The sequence below is a fragment of the Geotrypetes seraphini genome, chromosome 2, assembly GCF_902459505.1.
Source record: "Geotrypetes seraphini chromosome 2, aGeoSer1.1, whole genome shotgun sequence".
NCBI lineage: Eukaryota > Metazoa > Chordata > Amphibia > Gymnophiona > Dermophiidae > Geotrypetes > Geotrypetes seraphini.
This window is the reverse complement of record NC_047085.1, coordinates 311,580,608-311,603,964: the sequence shown is the minus strand read 5'-3', so window position 1 is coordinate 311,603,964 and position 23,357 is coordinate 311,580,608. Positions and strand designations below refer to the sequence as shown.

General features: G+C 43.6%; 1 protein-coding gene across 1 annotated transcript in view; it reads left to right on the top strand.

Annotated features, from left to right (window-relative positions):
• The window catches only part of DNAJC13 (DnaJ heat shock protein family (Hsp40) member C13), a 495,155-nt gene that overhangs the window by 77,497 nt on the left and 394,301 nt on the right, over positions 1–23,357 (top strand). Inside the window, 4 exon segments of the mRNA XM_033929988.1 lie at positions 6,345–6,511; positions 15,829–15,908; positions 15,995–16,164; positions 22,488–22,587. Of these exon segments, the coding sequence (XP_033785879.1) occupies positions 6,345–6,511; positions 15,829–15,908; positions 15,995–16,164; positions 22,488–22,587 (517 nt within the window).

Below are 23,357 nucleotides of genomic sequence, written 5' to 3'. Positions count from 1 at the left end.
TGTGTGCATGCATATGTTTGCTTTCTGTGTGTGAATAGAAACATGATTACTTTGACAAGCATATACTTAGTACTCTTGACAATGTTAAGTAACTTGATTGGTACTAAGTGACTTGGTGGTGGTCTCTGAAAATAGGTTTCTCTAGTCACACATACACTAATGCTTTCAACTTTAGCCAAGAAGCACGCTGCTAGCTTTCTAAGAATAAACACCAAAAAGCTTGTTGAGGATGTATGCCAATTCCCATATTACTGCAACCACATGGTATACCTCATCTTGTTTTCTGTGGAGACCAAGAGACACTTTTTTAGCTGTCAGATTTTCACAGCTCTGACTCAGCAGAGCTACTTTTTTGGCCTCCCCCCCCCTTTTTTAATTAGCCTGACTTAAGTTTTGTATCTTTCTTTTGTTTTTGACATTTGTCAGTAAGTCCTTGTTATCTTTTCAACTTTTAACAAGCCTTAGTCATGGATATCTCTTTTCATTTCTGATTGCCTGCCTTCAAAAAATTTGTTCTCCTTTTGATTTTGTTGTCCATTCTCTGGTGATTGCTAAGGCCAGTAGCTTCCACTTTTCACCTAACTGAGGGTAGTGTAATGTCCATCGTTGATCTGAGATTACCACAAGTAACCCAGATAAGGACTCATCGTGTTGCTTATTGCTATATGTGCTCCAGGATGTTACCAAGGGCCACCAATGTTCACAATACAAGACTCACTGTGAAAAATTGAAGTAAAAGTCCAAATTCACTGACTTGGTGGTTGCTGAAGGCAGGAAGTTGCTGAATAGGACATGAACCCTTTCTGCACCAAAGCCTTAGAATAGGGACAAAAATTGAGACAATTTTGATCTGTTAGCATGTATCAAACATCAGGTTTAAAATACTTGCGTACAGAACAGTGGAGAAGCTTCATTGAAAGGAAAAGTCCATTGATGATTGTCTTCCTGTGGCTCTAAGCTCAAAGGGATTCTTAAGTGTGTTTTTCAGACCCCTTATCATGGAGGAAAGCTCTACCTATTGCCAAATCTGCTTTTTGTGGCATTGGCTTTTGAAGGCCCAATGTCAAGATTTTGATTCCCTTCAAGATGTGTTGAAGAATGTCAGCCTTCTTTTTGTGATCCATTGTGTCTTCAATTCTGAAACTTTTTGAAGAGGAACTCTAGGGGTAGAAGTAGCATTTGATTACATGAAGTGTTGGGCAAAGGGCATCAACTGGTTCAGTTCTACTCTGTGTCCACTATATTGCCAAGTGTTAGCTTTTATTGAGCTTCAGATATCAAAGGTCATTTATCATAGAACACATGGTCATTCACTATCTGAGAGAAGCTTCTTTAGACTGTCGTCAATACTCTAAGTTCCCAGGAGTTGTCCTTAAAGCACTGAAATTCAGTTGATCGTTGGATCAGCACAGTCTCAGATATACTATATACACTGAAGGTGACTCTTGAATGTTCACAGGAATCTTTTTATAGAGGCAATACATTCTAAGACCCCCCCAAACCCCCCCCCCAAAAAACAACCAACCAAACAAACAAACAAACAAACAACACAATTCTCTTATCCTCCAATCTCAGGAACTACAAGCACAGGCAGACAACTGGGAGAGCCATTTTAATAAGGGCCTGTCAACAAGTCTGGCACAATTAGGTCCCCAAGTCAATGTATCCTCTTTGATTGGAACTTTGGAAGAATGTGTGAAAAACAAAAAATTCATTATTACCAACTTTTTATTCTTACCCAAACTGCACAAGTAGCAAGAGATATACAGTAGATTCTTAATAAAATTAGGGTAAAGGAGACGAGACGCTGGCCTACACTATGGTCATTGTACCAACCTGATGTGCAATCCATTAAAAAAATAAAGTAAAAAAAGCACATTGTCACTGAATGTGAGAACTATATGCTCTGAAAAATTACAATCGAGCAATACATTTCTTAAATTTATTTTCTAATTTATAAACTTCATTTAATTGTAATATTTCCTTACTAATACTATAAGCTGACTAATACTTGTATTTGAAACACTCACTGCAGGTTCCTTTCTCATAGAATCTAGCTTCTGCATACCACAAATTTGATTAAAATGCTGCATTTTCATCATATCCAACAGAGTATGGAAATTTAGAGCCATCCAAATAGTATCTAAACTATAATAATAATTTTTAGTACGATAGACACATCATTTTGGAACTGATGGTTAGTGACCCTCTAATCATGAGATCGGGTGTAGGAGAGTCTCCTCCCTTTACTCTAGGCCAGGGGTAGTCAATTCCGGTCCTCGAGAGCTGGAGCCAGGTCAGGTTTTCGGGATATCCACAATGAATATGTATGAGATGGATTTGCAGGCACTGCCTCCTTGAGATGCAAATCTAGCTCATGCATATTTATTGTGGATATCCTGGAAACCTGACCTGGCTCCGGCTCTCGAGGACTGGAATTGCCTACCACTGCTCTAGGCTGCCCTTTAAATCCTCAGGTTTACTCCACACGTAAGATGGTAAGAGTCAGTCTGTTCTGCTCCTGTTTAATTTTCATTTTGTGTTTTTTTGGTCTGATAGTGAGGTTTTTCGGTGCTGCAGAGGCTCCCTTTTTGGAACATCTCTGGCTGCAGAGAGCATAGGCCCCGATTCACTAAAGTCAGCGATCGTCGCTAAACCTGTTTTCACAGATTAGCGACGATCGCTGCTACCCACCTGATTCACTAAACGGCCCACCGTGTATTTTCCGATCCGACCCAACCCATGCGAAATAACTCAGCGATTGATTCACTAACATTTGCTTGGCTATATTGCATGGGGTTTTACTATCTTAAAACATGACTGCTGTAGACCTGTTGGTAACTGTGTTACCAACAGGTCTGCTGGGTTTTTGACAGGTCTGCCTGTTTTTTAATTCATTTTTTTTTCCATGGCACATATATTTTGCATGTATTACAGACGCAAAATATCTGTCCCATTAAAAAAAACGGAATAAAAAACAGGCATACCTGTCAAAAAACTGCCCCCCCTGACAAACACCCCCCCTCCCCCCACGACCCACAAATGGCAGGAGGGATGCCCACTCCCTCCTGCTACCCAACACTCCCCCTACCGCACTGAAAAATATGGCAGGAGTGATGCCCGGTCCCTCCCCTGCCCGCGGCCAGCTGAACACCCATGCTTAAAAATAAGACAGGAGGGATGCCCACTCCCTCCTGCCATCAGCCCCTTTCCTCCCCCCCACCCCAAACAAACGGGAGGAGAGATGCCCATTCCCTCCTGCCACCAGACAGCGGACAACCCCTCCCCGTACCTTTAAAAGTTGGAAGCAAGAGGGGTGCTCAGTCCCTCCTGCTCCTCCGGCCTCCTGCGACACAATGCGGGCCTTAGGCCCTGCTCCGGTGCATCATGTGATGCACGGGGAGGAACCTAAGGCCCTGATCGGCTCAGGCGCGAGGAGCCTGAGGCACCTGATCCAATCAGGGACTTTCTTAGGGCTGGCCTAAGGAAGTCCCTGATTGGCCATTGTTTTGTTTGAGGCTTGCACAGATGAGGACAGAGCTTGCAGGAATGGGGCAGGGGTAGGAATAGAACTTGTTGAAATGTTCCCATGGGGATGGGGGGGAAAATTTGTCCCCATGTCATTCTCTAATGGGAACCTCAGTGTGGTTTTAACCCAATTTTTTGAGCCTTTAAAGTCTTTCATGCTAAAGTATCTTACTTAAAATGTTGCTTATTTGCTAATAGTAGTAACTTTAGCCTGCTGAGTTGTAGAGTATTTGATAGAAGTAACTTATCCACAGCCAGTTGGTGGTGTGTACAGATCCCTTGTTTCTGCCTAAAACTAATACACATCTACCTTAGTAATCCTGTCATTTTTCCAAAGACCATATGCCAGCAAAGGTAAGTGAACCCTTGTTTTATTTATTTATCTATTTTAGGTATTTATCTGAGCGGTTTACAATCAGGTACTCAAGCATTTTCCCTATCTATCTTGGTGGGCTCACAATCTAACATACCTGGGGCAATGGAGGATTGAGTGACTTGCCCAGGGTCACAAGGAGCAGCACTTTAGGTTGTAGGAGAGCTGTTGTATCTGAAACAGGTTTAAGAAAGATGTTAGAAAAGTTCACCCAGTTTTGTATCTTTAGTTGTAACAAACCTTGGTTTGTTGGCTTAGAGCAACCAACATATAGCAGATTGTACATGTTTCAAACTTGCTTGAGTATAAGTGATCTTAGAAAGGCATGTTATGGAAAAAACATGACATTACAACTTGTCTCCACATCTCTTTGTTTAGATATGAACTTTTGACATATCAGGTCTGAAAAACAATTCTTCAGATTTTTTGACACTTGAGACTCTAATTCTAGCCCTTCTATGGCCTATTTTATAGGATGGAGGTTTGTCTTTCTATTAGAATTTCAATATTTTTTCCAATCTTGTCAGTTATTCCACCCTACTGACATGTTTGCTTTTCCTCTTTGTTGGACACTAAAGAATGACACAGTGGCTCTTACCCATGACTAGCTGCGGGTAGCCGCAGGTAACCCGCCGAAACGGGGGAGAGAAAGGACGTGATCGCCGCAGGTACAGGGAGAAGATCATTCACCGCCCCATGGAGTGGTGAATGGCCTTGTCTCCGCAGTTAAAGGAGGGAACGCACACGGTCACCAAACGCGTTCCCTCCCTCCATACTGATAGCTGCCGCCTGATCGCCGCCGCCCAAGCATCTCTCTCCCTCCCTCCCTCCATCCTGATCGCCGCTGCCATCGCCTGAGCCCAATCGCATCTCCCTCCCAGCCTTACCTTCGCGGCAGGGAATTTTTCTAAATGTGCTTCTTTACCAGCAGCCAGAGCATTGAAATCGCGTGCGGCTGCCGTAAAGGTCATCTTTGACGCAACCAGAAGTTGCATCAGAGATGACCTTTCCTGCAGCCAAACGCGATTTAAACGCTCCGGCTGCTGGTAGGAAACATATTTAGAAATTGCGTGCAGCGAATGTAAGGGGCAGGGAGGGAAGAAAAGTGGGGTGGAGAAAACCAGACACTGAAGGGACTTGGAGAAGGTGGGGTGGAGGAAGTGGGGAGAAGACGCTGGGAAATGGTGAAGAGAGAGTAGGGAGAAGATGCTGGGAAATGGGGAAGAGAGAGTAGGGAGAAGACGCTGGGAAATGGGGCAGAGAGAGTGGGGAGAAAACGCTGAAGGGAAATGGGGATGACAGAGTGGGGAGAAGACGCTGAAGGGAAATGGGGATGACAGTGAGGAGAAGACACTGAAGGGAATGGGGAAGAGAAAGTGGGGAGAAGATGCTGGAAGGGAAGAAGACAGATGCCAGACTATCGGGGAGCGGAGGGAAGAAGATGGGTGCCAAACCAATTGGAGGGGGGGTGAAGGGAGAGGCACAGTAACAGAGCAAATGGAAGGCGCAGTGGATGGAAGGAATTGAATGAGAAGATGAGGAAAGCAGAAACCAGACATCAAAGGTAGAAAAAAAAATTATGTTTGTTTATTTATTTTTGCTTTAGGATAAAGTAGTATATTAGTTGTGTTGATAAAAATGTATAAACAAAGCCTGCCAGCTGAACATCTTTCTCCAGTTCAGTAGCCAGAACTTTGATTTATAAGGAAGGAATAAGCTAAATATTGCAGTACTGAGGCTTGTATGGATGCTGCGGAGACAGGGCGATGAAGGGGACGGTGGGGCAGAGACGGGGCAGTGAAGGAGATGGCGGTGGAGGGGACGGTGGTCCGGTGACAGGGCAGTGACGGGGACAGGTTTTTCCCCGTGTCATTCTCTATTGGACACCACCTTAGCCAGTGATTCCTATGTGTTTGGCTACGGACAACTGTTTTCAGAGAAAGTAAAGTTGCTTACCTCTAATGGACGTTCTTTCTGAAGAGCAGTTCACCGGTCATACAAACATCCTCTTTCTCTTTCTGGAGTTTTATACTTGCTTAAAGATCCAAGGTTACAGAAACTGCATATGTTCTGAAAGACCTTCTGTCTGTGTGTGTGTGTTATGTTTTTCTAAGTAGAAAACTGGAAATATTTTGCATGGCTGGTGCTTTAAGATGTGTTTTGACTGCTAAAACTTATGGCTTCAGTGAATATCTGTTATAGGTTAGCAACTTTGTTTTTTGTGAGACTATTAGGTTTACTGTTGTGCATTATTAATAGAAAAGTCACGACCTAGAGCCAATTAGATTTGTCTGTAACTTGTCTTAAAATTGTATTTGTGGTTTTTAAGACTGATTTTAATTATTGATGGCTTAGAATTCATTTGTATAAGTTTAATTCTGATTGCAGCTTCCTGTGTGTCAGCATACTGAGAAACACAAGCACGTTTCCTAATTTTTCTTAGAGATTCCTTGTTGGCTAGCTTGCTGGATGGAGTTAGAGCATCTGGTAATAGAGATGTCTGTGTAAAAATGATTCCAACACAGAGAGGACAGCGATGGGGACTGATGAGCATGCCTGTTGATGAAGAAGTTGAGAGCCTTCATCTCAAATTCTTAAACATTCCTCCAAGTAAGTCCATTTTTGATAGTTAATTGCATGATATTTTAAGCTGTGCACAACATTTATAAACTCCTGGCTATGTTGAATGATCATTGATATTGTATAATATTTTGATACAACATTAAACACAATATCCTTCTGCAATCTTTAATGCATAGTTACTACGTATTTGTAGTTCTTTGCATATTCAAAATAAGAAAATGATGACTATGGCAAGTTTGGACTTCCAGTTGATTCATTACAAAAGACATCTAAAGCAGTGTTTCTCAACATTTTCAAGACAAGTACCCCCTAAGCCTATCAAATATCAACCGAGTACTTTCACCAAAACTCTGCCCCTGACTAATTGTAATGTAATTTCTTCCATTCATTTTTCATATACATACAACATAATCTTAATAATATACAATGGTAACCACAAAATTAAATAAACACAAAGAACACTATGCGCACAGAAAATGTTAATTATCATTTATATTCTTTCTTTCTTTTTTTTATTTAAAGAGGTCAAAGCAAATAATTTTAAAATATGCAATGTCACCTCAGTAACAACTATAGAAAAATAGACAAATATAGTGCAAAATATAGACAGTAGATATAAATTCTCAAAACTGACATATTTCAGTCACTAAATTGAAAATAAAATCATTTATCCTACCTTTGTTGTCTGGTGATTTCATGAGTCTCTCTGGTTACACTTCCTTCTGACTGTGCATCCAATATTTCTTTCTTTCTACATGTTTCCTCTCAAGGTTTCAAGGTTTATTAAAAATTTCTTATACTGCTTAATCTAAAATTCAAAGCAGTGGACAATAAAATCTATTATCAGCATACAATAGCACGAAAATGGAAGATTAAAAACCAAACATCATTACAGGGGATTGGTCAGTAAAAACAAAAATACATACACCAGACAAACAAAGTAAAACAAGAGGGAAAAGGTTGCCTATGTCATCCATACCATATCTCCCCATGACATAGGCAACCTGGGGGACCCTTGATACAGCACAGACGGTGTGAAACATGTTGGGGTCATGTTCCCAAGGTTTAGCTGGCATAAGATAAGTACACTGAACCTCAGTATTTCTTACTATTACCTAATAAATTATTTATTTAAACATACTATTTAAATAAAAAGCACTTATAAATGAATGAAATAGCCAGTGACGATTGCACCACGTAATTTCTTCTTGAAGTAACAAGATATTACAGCGGTGGAGTGGTGGGGCTGAGGCTTTTTCATTTATCCACTCATGAGTCTGCAAGGTTAAGATTCTTATCCAGTTTACACTTTTTATAATAGTTCTGGACTTATACTGGAATAAGGACTACTGAAACTAGTGCCATAGTTCTAGTGAGCTTTAAAAGAAAATCTGTTGGCCATATAAAACGGAGCAGTGCCATACATAACCTTATAGCAAAAACAACCCAACTTAAACAGGACACAAGCATCAATTGGAAGCCAATGCAAATCAAATGGAGTTAAATGGTTATATTTCTTAAGACCATAGATCAGTCTGACTGCTGTGTTCTGAATCAATATAAGTCTGGCCATGTCTTTCTTGGAGATTGTCAGATAGACAATGTTGCAATAGTCTAAAAGACTCAGCAACAAGGATTGAACCAGAAGTTTTAAAGTAGAAAACTCAAAATACGATTTAATGGTACGTAATTTCCATAACATGTAATAACCTTTATCCCAGGACAAGCAGGCAGCATATTCTTAACGCATGGGTGACGTCACCGACGGAGCCCCGGTACGGACACTTTTAACTAGAAAGTTCTAGATGGCCGCACCGCACATGCGCGAGTGCCTTCCCGCCCGACGGAGGAGAGCGTGGTCCCCAGTTTCTTCGTTTCCGCGGAGCGAAGAAGACGCATGTGTTTTCAACGGCTGTTGAAATATCGGATTTTGCCTTCCCGCTCGCGAAATTGTCTTTCTTTTTTCTTCGGATTTCTTTTCCGTTCTAACTTGCAAAAAAAAAAAAACAACTTTGATTTTTCTTTATTTTTCGGGCCTGTTGCCACCATACAGGCCTCCGGTTTTGATTTTGCGGAGGCCGTGTTCCCCTTCATGCCCCCTCAGCCGGGCTTTAAGAAGTGCCAGCGGTGTGCACGCCCGATATCTCTCACTGACCCGCACAATTGGTGCCTACAGTGCCTGGGTCCAGAGCATCGGGCTGACACCTGTACCCGCTGTGGTACTCTTAAAAAACGTACTTTGAAAAATAGACAGATCCAACAGAATATCCTTTTTGGTACCGGATCTGCCATGGAATCTGCCGCGCTGTCAACGGCGCCGCAAAAGTCGGCACCGACTACTTCCTCGGGGTCGCTGGCACCAGGTAAACCGGCTAAGAAGCCTTCCACTTCCCTTGAGTGCCCTCCTGACACACCGGCGACGCCGGTCCTCCCGGCATCACGCCGACCCCGCAAACGCTCCGCCCCGATTTCGGTGAGTGCCTCGTCATCGGCATCCTCATCGCCGGGGCATGGAGCGGCACCTATGGTACCGACAAAGAAAAAAGCGGTACCGGTGCCCCCTCTGGACGACCGCATTGCGGCCATACTCCAAAGCCAATTGCAGGAGCAACTACAACAGCAACTCCAGCACTTGTTGCCCGCAATTTTGGCCCCACTCCTTCCGGTACCAGACCGGCCCGAGCCTCACACCATACCACCGGTGTTGACACCATCGGTACCGTTGAACACCTCCATGCCGGTACTTGCGGCTGAACCACTTAATCCTCCAGTACAAACACGCTCTGATGCCGACCCTCCCCGACATCGAGACCGACACCAGTCCCCCCGAGACCAGGACCGGCATCGGTCTTCCTCCCCAGGTACCGTCTCGATGCGCTCTGGCACATCTCTCTCTAAGATTCGCCACACTGAGCCGTCCGCACCACCGTCCCGTCCTGCGCACATCGACGTCAGGGACCCGGACTTATGGGAAGAATCCCCACCCGGTACCGATGATGAGGCTTCCTCAACGGACGAGGAACCATTGATGGTCGATGCCAGTTCCAAACCTGAACAGTCCTCATTCACAAAATTTCTCAGGGAAATGTCGGCGGCTCTGTCGATCCCTTTGGAATCCAACTCTAAGAAGTCCCAGGCTTTCCTGGACGCCCTGGACTTCGAACAACCTCCCAAAGAATTTTTAAAGTTACCCGTCCATGACATCTTACGGGAAACTTTTTACAAAAACTGGGAAAACCCTCTCACGGTACCGGGTGCCCCTTGAAAACTGGATAGTTTATACAGGGTCATTCCTATCCCGGGGTTCGACAAACCTCAACTATCCCATGAATCCCTTCTAGTGGAGTCCACCTTAAAGAAAACCCAGGGCTCCAGTGTTTATGCCTCCACCCCTCCTGGCAGAGAGGGCAGAACAATGGATAAATTTGGCAAGCGCCTTTATCAAAATTCCATGCTTGCCAACAGGGCTAATAATTACACCTTCCACTTCTCCTTCTATATGAAGCATTTGGTGCAACAACTCTTCTCCTTACAAAAGTACATCCCTGAGCGTAAGATCCCGGTTTTCCAACAACAAATCTCCAGTTTGCTCCAACTCCGGAAATTTATGGTGCGATCCATTTATGACTCTTTTGAGCTGACCTCTCGAGCATCTGCCATGGCTGTTGCCATGAGGCGCTTGGCCTGGCTGAGAGTTTCTGACCTCGACATTAATCACCAAGACCGCCTGGCTAACGCATCTTGTCTTGGTGATGAACTCTTCGGGGAGTCCCTGGACTCAACTACCTAGAAGCTATCAGCACACGAGACCAGGTGTGATACCCTAATCAAACCTAAAAAGAAGACTCCACCTGCTCGCCCCTATAAACAGCAGTCTTCCTACCAACGCAGGTTCTCGGCCAGACCTCTCATCCCGCCTCAGCAACAACAGCCTCGCCGGCCTCGTCAGCAGCACCAAACTCGGGCACGTTTACAGTCTCACCAACCTGCCAAGCCTCTCCCACAGTCGAAACCATCTCAGCCCTTTTGACTCTTTTCTCCAGGGCATAGCCAGTCACCCCGCCATTATTGCCTCTTCCTCAGCCGATAGGAGGCCGCCTTCAACTCTTCCTCAACCGTTGGGAGGTCATTACATCAGACCTGTGGGTCCTCAACATCATTCGCCACGGCTACTCTCTCAACTTCCAGACTCTTCCACCAGACAATCCTCCCATAGAGTCTGTTTCTCACTCCTCTCAATCCCCCCTCCTCCTGAGGGAGGTCCAATCCCTTCTTCTTCTCAATGCCATCGAAGAGGTACCCCCAGACCAAAGGGGTCAGGGATTTTACTCCCGCTACTTCCTAGTTCCCAAGAAGACAGGAGATCTCCGTCCCATCCTCGATCTTCGGAACCTCAACAAGTGTCTGGTCAAGGAAAAATTCAGGATGCTCTCCCTTGCCACGCTTTACCCTCTTCTCTCTCATCACGACTGGCTATGTTCCCTAGACCTCAAAGAGGCCTACACTCACATTCCAATCCATCTGACTTCACGTCGCTACCTCCGATTTCAGGTACAGCACCACCACTATCAGTACAAAGTGCTACCCTTTGGCCTCGCATCATTGCCCAGGGTGTTCACCAAGTGCCTTATTGTGGTGGCGGCTTTCCTCAGGTCTCACAACCTCCAGGTGTTCCCTTACTTGGACGATTGGTTGGTGAAAGCTCCTACGTCTCCGCTTGTGCTACAAGCCACTCAACACACCATCTCTTTCCTCCATCTCCTGGGGTTCGAGATCAACTACCCCAAGTCACATCTCCTTCCCACACAGCGACATCAGTTCATTGGTGCCGTCCTCGACACCACTCTGATGAGGGCGTTTCTTCCCTCAGACCGCCAACGAACCCTTCTCCATCTCTGCCGTCAGGTGCTCCTTTGCCGCTCTATTCCTGCTCGGCGAATGATGGTCCTCCTGGGCCACATGGCCTCAACAGTCCATGTGCTTCCTCTGGCACAACTCCACCTCAGGACACCTCAATGGACTAGCCAACCAATGGTCACAGACCACGGATTCTCTTTCTCATCCCATCTCTGTGACATCGTCTCTTCAGCAATCTCTTCAATGGTGGTTGAACTCCTCAAATCTTTCCAGGGGTCTACTCTTTCATCTACCCCCTCACTCCATGATCATAACCACAGATGCCTCCCCCTATGCATGGGGAGCTCACATGGGAGATCTTCGCACCCAGGGACTCTGGACCCCTCAGGAGCGTCAACATCACATCAATTTCCTGGAACTCAGAGCCATGTTCTATGCTCTCAGGGCCTTCCAGCACCTTCTCTATCCTCAGGTTCTTCTCCTGTGCACAGACAACCAAGTCGCCATGTACTACATAACCAAGCAAGGCGGCACCGGATCTCCCCTCCTCTGTCAGGAGGCCATCCGCATCTGGACCTGGGCCACGGCCCACAGTCTCTTCCTCAAGGCTGTCTATATCCAGGGCGAACAGAACTCCCTGGCCGACAATCTCAGCCGCATCCTTCAATCTCACGAGTGGACCTTGGATCCTCCCACACTCCACTCCATCTTTGCTCTCTGGGGCACTCCTCAGGTGGACCTCTTTGCAGCTCCTCACAACCATCAGCTGCCCCAGTTCTGCTCCAGACTCTACTCTCCTCATCGTCTGACCCCGGATGCATTCCTGCTCGACTGGACGGATCGGTTCCTCTATGCCTTTCCTCCACTGCCTCTAATGTTGCGGACGCTATTCAAACTCCGCCACTTGGTCCTCAGTTCACACGTTCACTACTCACTATTGTCTGGATGCCTTCTCCAGATGGGATGGACACTTCGGCCAATCTGTGTTACAAAATTTATTTTCCTAATGGCCAACCATCCCTCCTCCCTCTCTGTTAGCTTGGAAGTCACCCATGCGTTAAGAATATGCTGCCTGCTTGTCCTGGGATAAAGCACAGTTACTTACCATAACAGGTGTTATCCAGGGACAGCAGGCAGATATTCTTACGACCCACCCACCTCCCCGGGTTGGCTTCTTAGCTGGCTTATCTTAACTGGGGACCACGCTCTCCTCCGTCGGGCGGGAAGGCACTCGCGCATGCGCAGTGCGGCCATCTAGAACTTTCTAGTTAAAAGTGTCCATACCGGGGCTCCGTCGGTGACGTCACCCATGCGTTAAGAATATCTGCCTGCTGTCCCTGGATAACACCTGTTACGGTAAGTAACTGTGCTTTATGTACTACAGCATCTATCTGTTTTTTCATGGTCAGATGCTGATCCAGAACGACTCACAATATTTTAATTGTTGGTTGAATTGTATACAATGTTGAATTTATACTGATCGAAGGCTCATGAGAGATCTTATGTTGTGACACAACAAAAAACTTTGTCTTATCAGGGTTAAGCTTGAGTTTAAATTCCTGAATCCAAGAGTTCATCAATTTCAGGTTATGGACTCAATTTTATGAGAAATATGGGACAGAACTGTTCCACAAGGTATAACAATTGTAATGTCATTGGCGTAGCTGATCAGTTCTATACCCAGATTACTCGAGCAGAAACCCAAAGACGAAAGATTTACATTAAACAATGTGGGAGAAAGTTGGGAGCTCTGAGGTACACCGCTCGGGTTTTTCCAATTAAAGGAAAGCTGATTATTAAACTTGACCTGATAGAGTCCGGATTCCAAAAACCCTTTGAACCACAGGAGAACATTGCCCTGTAGACCTAAAGCATCTAAACAAGCTAATAATTTGGTATGGTCTACCAAATCAAAGGCACTACTTAAATCAAACTGAAGTACCAATGCACTACTACCCTAGCTCAATAAGCTATTTAGATGGTCTAACAGTATAGCCAACACTATTTCAGTGCTGAAATGGGTTCTGAAACCTGATTGGGAATCATGCAGTAAGGAGTGTTGCTCGAGATATTTTGTTAGCTGGATTTGAACTAGATCTTCCATTATTTTTACAAAAAAGGGAATAGATGCAATGGGTCTGTAGTCAGATGGTAATGAAATAGATTCTTTGATATTTTTAGTTATTGGAGTGATAATTATATTACCTTCCTCATGTGGAAATATTCCTGCTTCTAGAGAGTCAGATAGTCATTCAAATAATTTCAATTTGAAACTTAAAGGGGCAGCTGCCATAAGATTAGGAGAGCAGGGATCCAACAGACAGTATGATTTAGCATATCTACTAAATAGTTTGGAAAAGTCATCCCATTCTGGATTTTCAAAAATAGACCAATGTAGATCTGCGTGAACTTCTTCCATCGTACTAAAATGATAATCGATGATTTCTGGACAAGGCGGACAGGAAGATCTTAAACGAAAACCTTGGAGCTAAAGAAATTCGCTAAGTCATTTGAAGATGGGAGAGGCAACCATAAAGATTGTGTGTTTTTAGTCTCATTAAAACACATTGTTGACTAAGTGGAATAATTTTTCTACATTGGTGCTGGTATTCCCTACTTTATCTGAATAGTAAGCTTTTCGTTTCTCCCTTAATAGTGATTTATAATTTCTAACTTCCTTTATCCATGGCTGATTTTAGCCATTTTTTTCTTAAAGCGGCGTATTGTTCGTTTCATCTCTAATAACTCCGCATCATACCATTTTTTTGGAATCATGTGCTCGTCTCTTTACGACATGCTTGGGTGCGATTTCATCTAAGATGGTGTCACATAAAGTTTTACAATTAGATGGAAATTCATGAGTATTACCTTCTGGTAATAATTCAACTTGTTTCCAAAATTCAAGTGGGTTGGGTGATTTCCTAATAAGGATTTCTTGTTTTTGTGATTTTTCTTTTGAATTATATTGCTTGGTCCATCCCAGTGAAAAATAATAAATGAAATGATCTGACCAAGGTGTTGGTGACCATCTTTCATCCTTTAGCAAAATTTTTGGAGTAAGTTCTGATTTAGTAATTAATGAAACCAGGTCGAAATGGTGACCCCCCAATATGAGTTTGTGATGGTTGTGGGAGAGAATATTCCAGAGAAGATAAGAAAGTGGTCAAATCAACTATATCCTGGTCAGATTTCACTTCCAAATGAAGATTAATGTCATCCAACAATAAACACTGTGAGGTCACAAGTGAATTAAGAATGAATTCATAAAAATACTCTTTGGCCCGAGCCCAAGAGTTAGGTGCCATATAAAAAAGAATACAATTTAAAGAATCTAGTAAATCTATTCTATTAAGGGCGCAAGATAACAATTTCCAAATTATTTTTTTATCAATGAATCTTGCACTTTGAAATTAAAATTCTCGTGTAGTATGATAGTAATTCCACAACCTCTTTTTTCCTTGTGGCAAAGGGGAATAATTTTATAATGAGGAGGAAGTAAATCATTGATGACAGGATCATCATTAGAATGACAGTTGGCTGACCACAAGAAATATTTGGAAGCTGTAATTTTGCTAAAGAAAGTGTTACAAAGTCACCGAAAGGAAGTTTAAGGGTTCCTTTTACGAAGGCGCGTTAGGGCCTTAATGTGCGGAATAGTGCGTGCTAAAATGCCGCATGCGCTAGCTGCTACCGCCTCCTCTTGAGCAGGCGGTAATTTTTTGGTTAGCACGCGCTAATCCGGTGCGTGCATTAAAAATGCTAGTGCACCTTTGTAAAAGGAGCCCTAAATTTATGCACTTGCTACATTCAGTCTTCTTTTTTTTTTTTTCCTAGTTTTGAATCTGTAAAAAGAAAATGCAAATAGTCATTCTGCATTAAAATATACAGAAGGATAGATCACTGCCTTCTGAGTCAAGGGGAGGGGAGTGGTCTGTAGCAAAAGCAACTTGCCAGGTAGGAGATGGTAGCAGTAGCACTTAAGAGATGCACTTGTATAATAATAATAATAACTTTATTCTTCTATACCGCCACAATCTTGCGACTTCTAGGCGGTTTACAATCAAGAGTGCTGGACATTCAGCGAAATACAATAAGTAGATATTCAGAGGAAATACAGAGATCAGAGACCTCAGGAGGCAATAGTATAGAAATACAATTTGTATCTGCAGTCTGCTCTGGTACAATATGCAGAGAAGAAGGAAAAGAAGCAAAAGACAGTTGGAAGAAAGCATAGAGAGAGGTTGCAAGCAAAGGAGAGTAGAAGGGACTGTACATAGAACAGAGAGGCGTTCTTCAGAAACATACTTGTAGATTTCCCATGCTACCACATCTTTTAGTTTCTAAGAAGAGCAAAAGATGAGGAGAAGGCAGAGGGAAAGAAAGCAATCAAAATAGGGTGCAGAGATAACAAGGATTGTGGAAAAAGGAGCTGTTTCATACTACCATCTGATAGGGCAGTTTTATCATTTTCTTGTATTTCTTTCCAGATGGCAACTTTGCAGATGCAGTGTTCAGATTCAATGCCAACATTTCCTACAGTGGAGTTTTGCATGCAGTAACGCAAGATGTAAGAACCAATTCATTTTTCACTACTTTGGTTTTGTTTTGAGATTTTAAAGGTGTAAAAAATGTAATTCTTTATTTATAAACCAGGGTCTGTTCTCAGAAAACAAAGAGAAATTGATCAATAATGCTATTACATCCTTACTGTCTCAAGAAGGAGACCTCACAGCATCAAATCTAGAGCTAGAGAGCCAATTCCAAGCTGTAAGACGATTAGTAGCTTCCAAAGCTGGTTTTCTGGCCTTCACACAGCTGCCAAAGTAAGTAGCTTATTTAGTTTTACATGCTTCAGATCTATCATTCTGCAATTTGTTGGGGTTTTTTTTTTTTTTGGCTAAGTGACTGAGTCCATAAACAGTGACAGAGCTTTTTATAAAGGAACACAGTGGTCAGTTTAGTAATGGTATCCCTTTACAAAAGGTATTGTCTCAGAATTTTAAACTATAAAGTAAGTTTAATTCGCTCATTTATTTAAAACTCAGATTTATAAATGCTATCTGAATAGATGTGATGGACTACTTCATCAGAATCTTATAGTGCAGCATGCTTTGTCTAAGAGTTATAAGCTTAAGAATATAACACAAGTATCTAGCAGGATCCCAAAGTATAGATAAATTCCATGCTGTTTATGCCCATACATAGGTAGCAGCTTTCCCCAAATCTTGCAGGAATTGTAGTAAAAACAGTTAGCATTAGGACATCTTCTTCTGAATTCCAGAACTTAATTGTGTTGACTGAAAAAATATTTTCCCTGATTTGTTTTAAATGTATTACATGATAATATCTTGGAGTGTCTTCTAATATTTGTATTTTTTGAAAGAATAAGCTACTGGTTTACATTGGCCCATTCACTCCACTCATTTTATAGACCTCTCATGTCTCCCCACAGTTGTCCCCTCAGTAAGCAGAAGAGACCTAATCTGTTTAGTCTTCCTTTTAGGGGAACTGTTCTATTCCCTTTTATCATTTTGATTGCTCTTCTATGTGGCTATTTTAGTTCCATTATATCTTCAGTTTATGCACACAATACTCAAGATATAGTTGCACCATGAAGTAATAAGTAGATCATCTTATATGTGAGCACTGAGTGAAGTATGGTCTTGGTGTAATCAAGCTATGCAGAGTCTTCAAGATTGCTTATTACAAAGGAGCTCAGATTGTTTTGTCGGCTTTCTCATTCAGTTTGATAAAGGGTTTGCCTTCCAGATGAACAGTCTTCAGATTGCTCTTATCTGAGGTACATCCAGATTGAACTGTGAAGCTCACTTAAAGGAACTCTACATTTGAGGCATCTGGTTCATTTAGGAATAAATTCTGTTTCTGTAGCGCCTGGTACACTGGTATAGTCCTTACAAATGGTTATATACCTCACTGCTGCTAGCAGGTGGAGACTTAGAACAAACTTGTATATCAAGTTAGCTTCCCTCTTGCAATCCAGTCTTCCTCAGTCTCCATTAGCAGGTGGTAAGACTAATTCGGCTCCCCTCTTAGTTCTGTTGGAATTTTGTTTTAGACTCCTGGGCTCCCCTTTTGTGCCGGATAGAGGTTGGATGGGTCCTGTTTGGGGATACGTCCGACCTCGGGGGTGTTAAACTCGGCGGGTCTCATGCTGGGTCCCTTCCTCCACTTCCCCACATTTTTGTAGAGGTGCCTCAGCCGGCAGCCTGGCTCCCTGGTTGGTCAGGCTTCCAGCTTTGAGAGCCGTGGAGTCTATCCTGACTGAGTGAAAAAAAAATCCTGAGGTGTGCCAGTCTAAAGGGCTCAATTCCCTTTAAAACTGCCTTTTGTATTGTTTTGCATATCTAACCGGCACTTTTATTACAGTTAGGGTGTTTTTCAGCATAATGAGCACTTTTAAGGGGAAAAAATGCTCATTGTGTTCCAAATGTGAGATACTCTCAGCCGGCCTGTGCAAGCATTGTGCAGGCCGGAGCGGTGGGGGAGTCTTGTCAGCAGCGGTTGCCAGCGGCCAGGGCACTCCGCCGCATGTACTTTGCGAAGGATTCCCTTACTGCTGGAGCAGCTGGGGATTCCCTTTTCACGTCTGTCAGTTCCTTGGCCTCAGCGTCAGGAAAGTCCCAGGCTTTTCAGACACGACAGGCTGCAGGAGCTCCGATTTTGGTGGTTTCAGGTCCAATTTTGGTGGGAACCTCCTCCTTCATTTCTGATACCTCAGGTGACCTTCCCGCTGTTCTGAAAATACAGGGGCAAGGTATGGCAGGGTCCTTTTCTGGGGCAGGTAGTCTCTTGGGGCCGCTGGAGGTTTTTTACCCCTGAATTTATGTTGGTACTATTGGGAGACAGGTGCTGGATCTGGTCTGGGGATTGGGGGGAGAAGGGAAACAGGTGCTGGGCTCATGTGGTGGGTGGAGGGGAGTTGGAGGGAAGGGAGAGAAGTGCAGGATCTGCAGGAAGGAAGAGAGAGAAGGAAAGGGAAAGAAAAAAGATGAACCAAAGGGATGAAGGAAGAGTGAGTGAAATATTGAACATAGTGGAGGGAGGGAGGAAAGAGAGATTGTGAGACACACATTGGTGTAAGGGAGTAAGAGAGGAGAGAACCTGGACGCAGGGATCTATACAAAAAGAGGGGAGATGGGCATGTTTAGGAGCATAGGAACAGGGACAAAAAGGGGAATGCTCCGTGGGAGTGATAAATGGACACAGAGGGTTAATGCTAGACATGGGGAGGGTATATGGACATAGAAGATGGCTAAACATGGAGAAGAATAAGCACATTGAAGGAAGATGCTGGTCAGGAGGGCATAGGAATATAGATGATTGATACTGTACACAGGGGGAGGAGGATCATAGAATGGTGAGATGATGAAGGCAGGGTGATGGGAACAGGGGAAATACTAGAAAGGGACGTATAGGAGACATAGAGAAGGGAGATGAACTTGGGGAACAAAAAAACAAAATGGAATTGTCCAGATCAGAATGATGTGCACTAAAAAAGTGTACTTGGGGAACAATACATATACAGAGATAAAAGATGGATGGTGAGCATGGAGAAAGAAGAAATGTCAGGAGACCTTGGCAAGTGAGTTAAGAGAAGACAAAAGATTAAGAGACCAGCGCCTGAGACCAACATGATTTGAAGAAGAAAATGATGAGACAATAAAAGGTAGAAAAAATTATTTTATTTTCTATTTTGTATTAGAATATATCAGATTTGAAATATATATCCTGCTAGAGCTGGTGGTAGACATAATGGAGGACCGCAAAGCCCAGGCTGTGCTTCTTTAGCTTTCAGCTGGCTTAGGGCTCTCTCTGACCATGGGGCAGTTGCCCTAGCTGCACTCCCCTAACACTATTCCTGTGTTGTGTGATTGCGTTATTCTGTTAGCATGATATTTCTGTGTAGCATTCTGTAATAATTTGGCTTATTCAGTTTTCTCGATAATGGAGGGGGGATATATGTGAAGCGGAGGGGAGATGGGTTTTGTTGATCTTTGCTCTGTATTTGTTTATAAAATGACAATTGTACAGAATATTGTTTCTTTTTATACTGTAATAAAATAAGTTCAATCATAACTATTCAAGGCTTATGCAGATAGGATCAGACGGTTTGCGGGGACCGAGCTCATGGGGACTGGGCGGAGATGGGGTTCGAGTTTGATGGGATGGGGCAGGTACAGGGACCAAGCTCGCAGAGACGGGCATCATCTGACATCATCAGAGACGCGGCAGAGCAAATCATGGCAATAGAAGGCCCCGAAGCAGTGTGTGTAGAGTGCTGCACACGCTGCTGGAATCGGCAGGTTTGTAGTCGGGACTGCGGGAAGGGAAGGTGGGGGCAGTTAGGGAGCCATCTCTCTGTTTCGCAGCGGGCTTGCCGGCTCCGGCCAGCCAAAGTTCATTTTTTTAGTTCAAAGCCGACGCTGCGTCTACTCTCTCGATCCCCGCCAGAGTCGAAAGTCTTCTCCAACTCTGGTGAGGTTTGATAGAGGAGCCGCGGTGGGGACTTTGGACAAAAAAATGAACTTTGTCTGGCCGGAGCCGGCAAGCCTGCTGCGAGACAGAGAGATGCGTGGTAAGCGCGCATGCGCACTCTGCCGGCTACGGAACTACAGATCAGGCAACACACCTCTCATTCCATAACCTACCGCAAAAAAATCTCGAGCAAACTATTCTGGTCCAAATTCCTCAACCAACTCTCCTCCAACCCTAGACCTACAGACTCCGAATCCCATTGGCACAACTGGACCGCCCTCTCAGAGTCCACCTACCACTCCCTTGCTCCAAGATCCACTAAAACCATCTCCTACCCCCTGGTACTTACCTCTTCACAGAGATTTGAAACAGAAATGTCACGCTCTGGAGCGCAAATGGAAAAAATCTAAATCCCCCTCTGATAGACAGACCTGGAGGGACAATATTAAGCTTTACCTGGAGGGACAATATTAAGCTTTACAATTCAACACTAAAAAAAGCCAGGAAGAACTTCTTCGGAGACAAGATCTCTAAATCCAACAACCAGATCAGTGCACTGTTTAACAACTGGCGCTCCCTAACTACAAAAAAAGACCCACCCTTGCTCCCACCGTCCATATCAGCCGATGCCCTAGCAATCTTCTTTAATGAAAAGGTTACCACCCTAAGATGCTCCTTCTCACCCACAGTCTCCTACAACTCCCTGGTCTCTACTGACCCCAACCCTACCTTACCTGTCTCCACCCCCATTCCAGCCGACAGATCCTGGACCGTCTTCGAACTTGTTTCCGAATCGCAAATCTCCAAACTTTGCCTCAAACTAAAAACTTGCAAGTGCACCTTGGACCCTTTCCCCTCCTACCTCTACACAGGCCATCACTTCCCTCACCGAACTTATAAACTCAGCCCTAAAATCGGGCCTCTTCTCCTCCGACATGGGACATATTTCATTGGCCCCTCTATTGAAAAAGGCCATACCATCAAACTACCGCCCAATAGCAAATATCCCCCTCCTAACCAAGTTATTAGAATCCATCATATCTACTCAACTTTCATCCTACCTAGAAAGATTCTCTATCCTCCTACCCCACCAATTCGGCTTCAGACCCAACTTCAGCACCGAATCCCTTCTGGCCTCACTAATCTCTAAGGTGCAACAACTCCATTCTCGCAACAAATTCGCTGTTCTCCTACAATTCGACCTCTCTGCAGCTTTCGACATCGTCCATCACGATATCCTTATCTTCCAACTCTCTGAAATAGGCATAAGCGCCACAGTCCTAGATTGGTTCTCGAAATTCCTACGCTTCCGCTCCTACACCGTTAACCTAAACGGTACTTCATCCCCCCCCTGGAAACCGAAATGTGGAGTCCCGCAAGGCTTCCCCCTCTCTCCTATCCTTTTCAACATCTACATGTCCTCTCTGAAACTCCTTCATCTATCCCCCCTAGAAACTCTCTACACCTACGCCGATGACATCCTCATCCTCCTCGAGACCGACTCAAACCTCTCTAACCTCGCTGAGAACATATCCACTTGTATTACGAATCTCCAATCCTGGGCCCAATCTGTACAAATGAAACTGAATGAGTCCAAAACAAAACTACTTTGGTTCGGCCCAACATTAGATCATTTACCCACTCTTCAGCTTGAGTTTTCAAGCAAAGTCCTAGGCATCGTCATAGACTCCTCTCTCTCCTTCAATGATCACCTCAACTCTTTGATAAAAAAATGCTTCTTTTGCCTTCATATGTTGAGGAAGGTGAGATCCTGCTTTCATCATTCTCACTTTACCGTCCTCGTTCAATCTACTATCCTCTCTAGACTGGATTACTGCAATTCCATCTATATAAGCCTAACTAAGAAAACCCTCCATAGACTTCAGCTAATTCAGAACGCCGCGGCTAAGCTTATTTTCGCAAAAGGCAAGTTCGATCATGTCTCCCCACTCCTCTCCAAGCTTCACTGGCTCCCAGTATACTCCAGAGTCCTCTTTAAATGTGCCTGCTTAGCCTTCAAGATCCTACATGGCGTCCTTCATCCCGTTATCCCACTCTTTTGGAATTCCTCAAAACCACACTCCACCAGACCCTCCCAAAAACTGAAACTATCATTCCCCTCTATAAAAGGTATATCCCGCGCAGGAAAACTTGGAACATCTCTCCCCTTTAGAACCACAGAACTCTGGAACAACCTCTCATCCCCACTCAGAAACTCAAGCTCCTTCCAATCCTTCCGCAAACACTTGAAAACTTGGCTCTTTGCAAAAATCTAATCACCTCCCATTCTCCAGTATTCTGTCCCTCTCTTTCCTCTTAGTCCCTCTCCTTTATCCCTTATTGTAGTTCCTTTCCTCTTAACTCTGTAAACCGTGCCGAGCTCTGCGCTTGCGGAGATGGCGCGGTATACAAACCTAAGGTTTAGTTTAGTTTAGTTAAGAGTAAGCATGCACGCTTAGCTTTTTATTATTATAGATGGATGCAGTAATTCTGATTTGTAAGCTGCCCTGGACTGTACTGCAAAGGACAGGGAATAAAATGTAATTAAATGCAACTGGTCAGCTGCAGTCACCAAAGAATACTTGTTAAAGTAAAAAAAGATTGCTTTGACTTATTTCATAAATGCATATCATGTATCTGCCTTTGTAAGGTTTCGGGAGCGTCTAGGAGTAAAGGTAGTGAAGGCTCTAAAGAGGAACAACGATGGAGTCACCCATGCTGCTATTGATATGCTGTGTGCTCTCATGTGTGTAAGTCTGTTTCACTTTAATATTAGTGTTCAAAATAGATGTTTTGCTTTTGTAACATTTTGGTCAGATATACGAGTTTCTTTCTTTAAATATTGCTGTGCAGCACCTTGAGTGAATTTCTTCAAAATGTCAGTAAATAAATTCAAATATTTTTGACAAAATGTTTTATAATGGTGGTGGTTGATTTTCTCTGAAAATTATTTAGCTCCGAGTACAACTGTAAGGTCAGTGCTTACTTTCTCTACTAAAATTGCACTACAATCACTTAAAAAAGAATTGCAAACATTACTGTTTAATGTAAAACTTTCACATCTAGCACCTTTTGACGAATTTCTGCTCAGAAACACCTCAGGGGTGTCAAACTCAATCACATAAGGGGCCAAAATCTAAAACAGTCTGTCGCAGGCCAAATTTTTTTTATTAAGATACTTAGTCTTAGTAGAAATATAGATCCTTCCTTACCCTGAGACACCATTCCAGCGATCCAGCTGGTTATTTTCACCTCATAGATGTTACCATACTTAATCTCAGCTTTATACAAATAGTCATTCTAGGCATAGGCAGCGGGATGCTTTTTTTGTTGGGGGGGGGGGACCTCAGCTCCAGACCCCGCCCCCATAATAGTGCTAATTGTAATGCCATTTTTTCCATTCATTTTCATATATACACACAATATAATCTTATTAACAATGCATAATGGTTAACCACAAAATTAAACTACACAAAGCACACTGTGGGCTCCTTTTACTAAGCTTAGTAGCAGATTAATT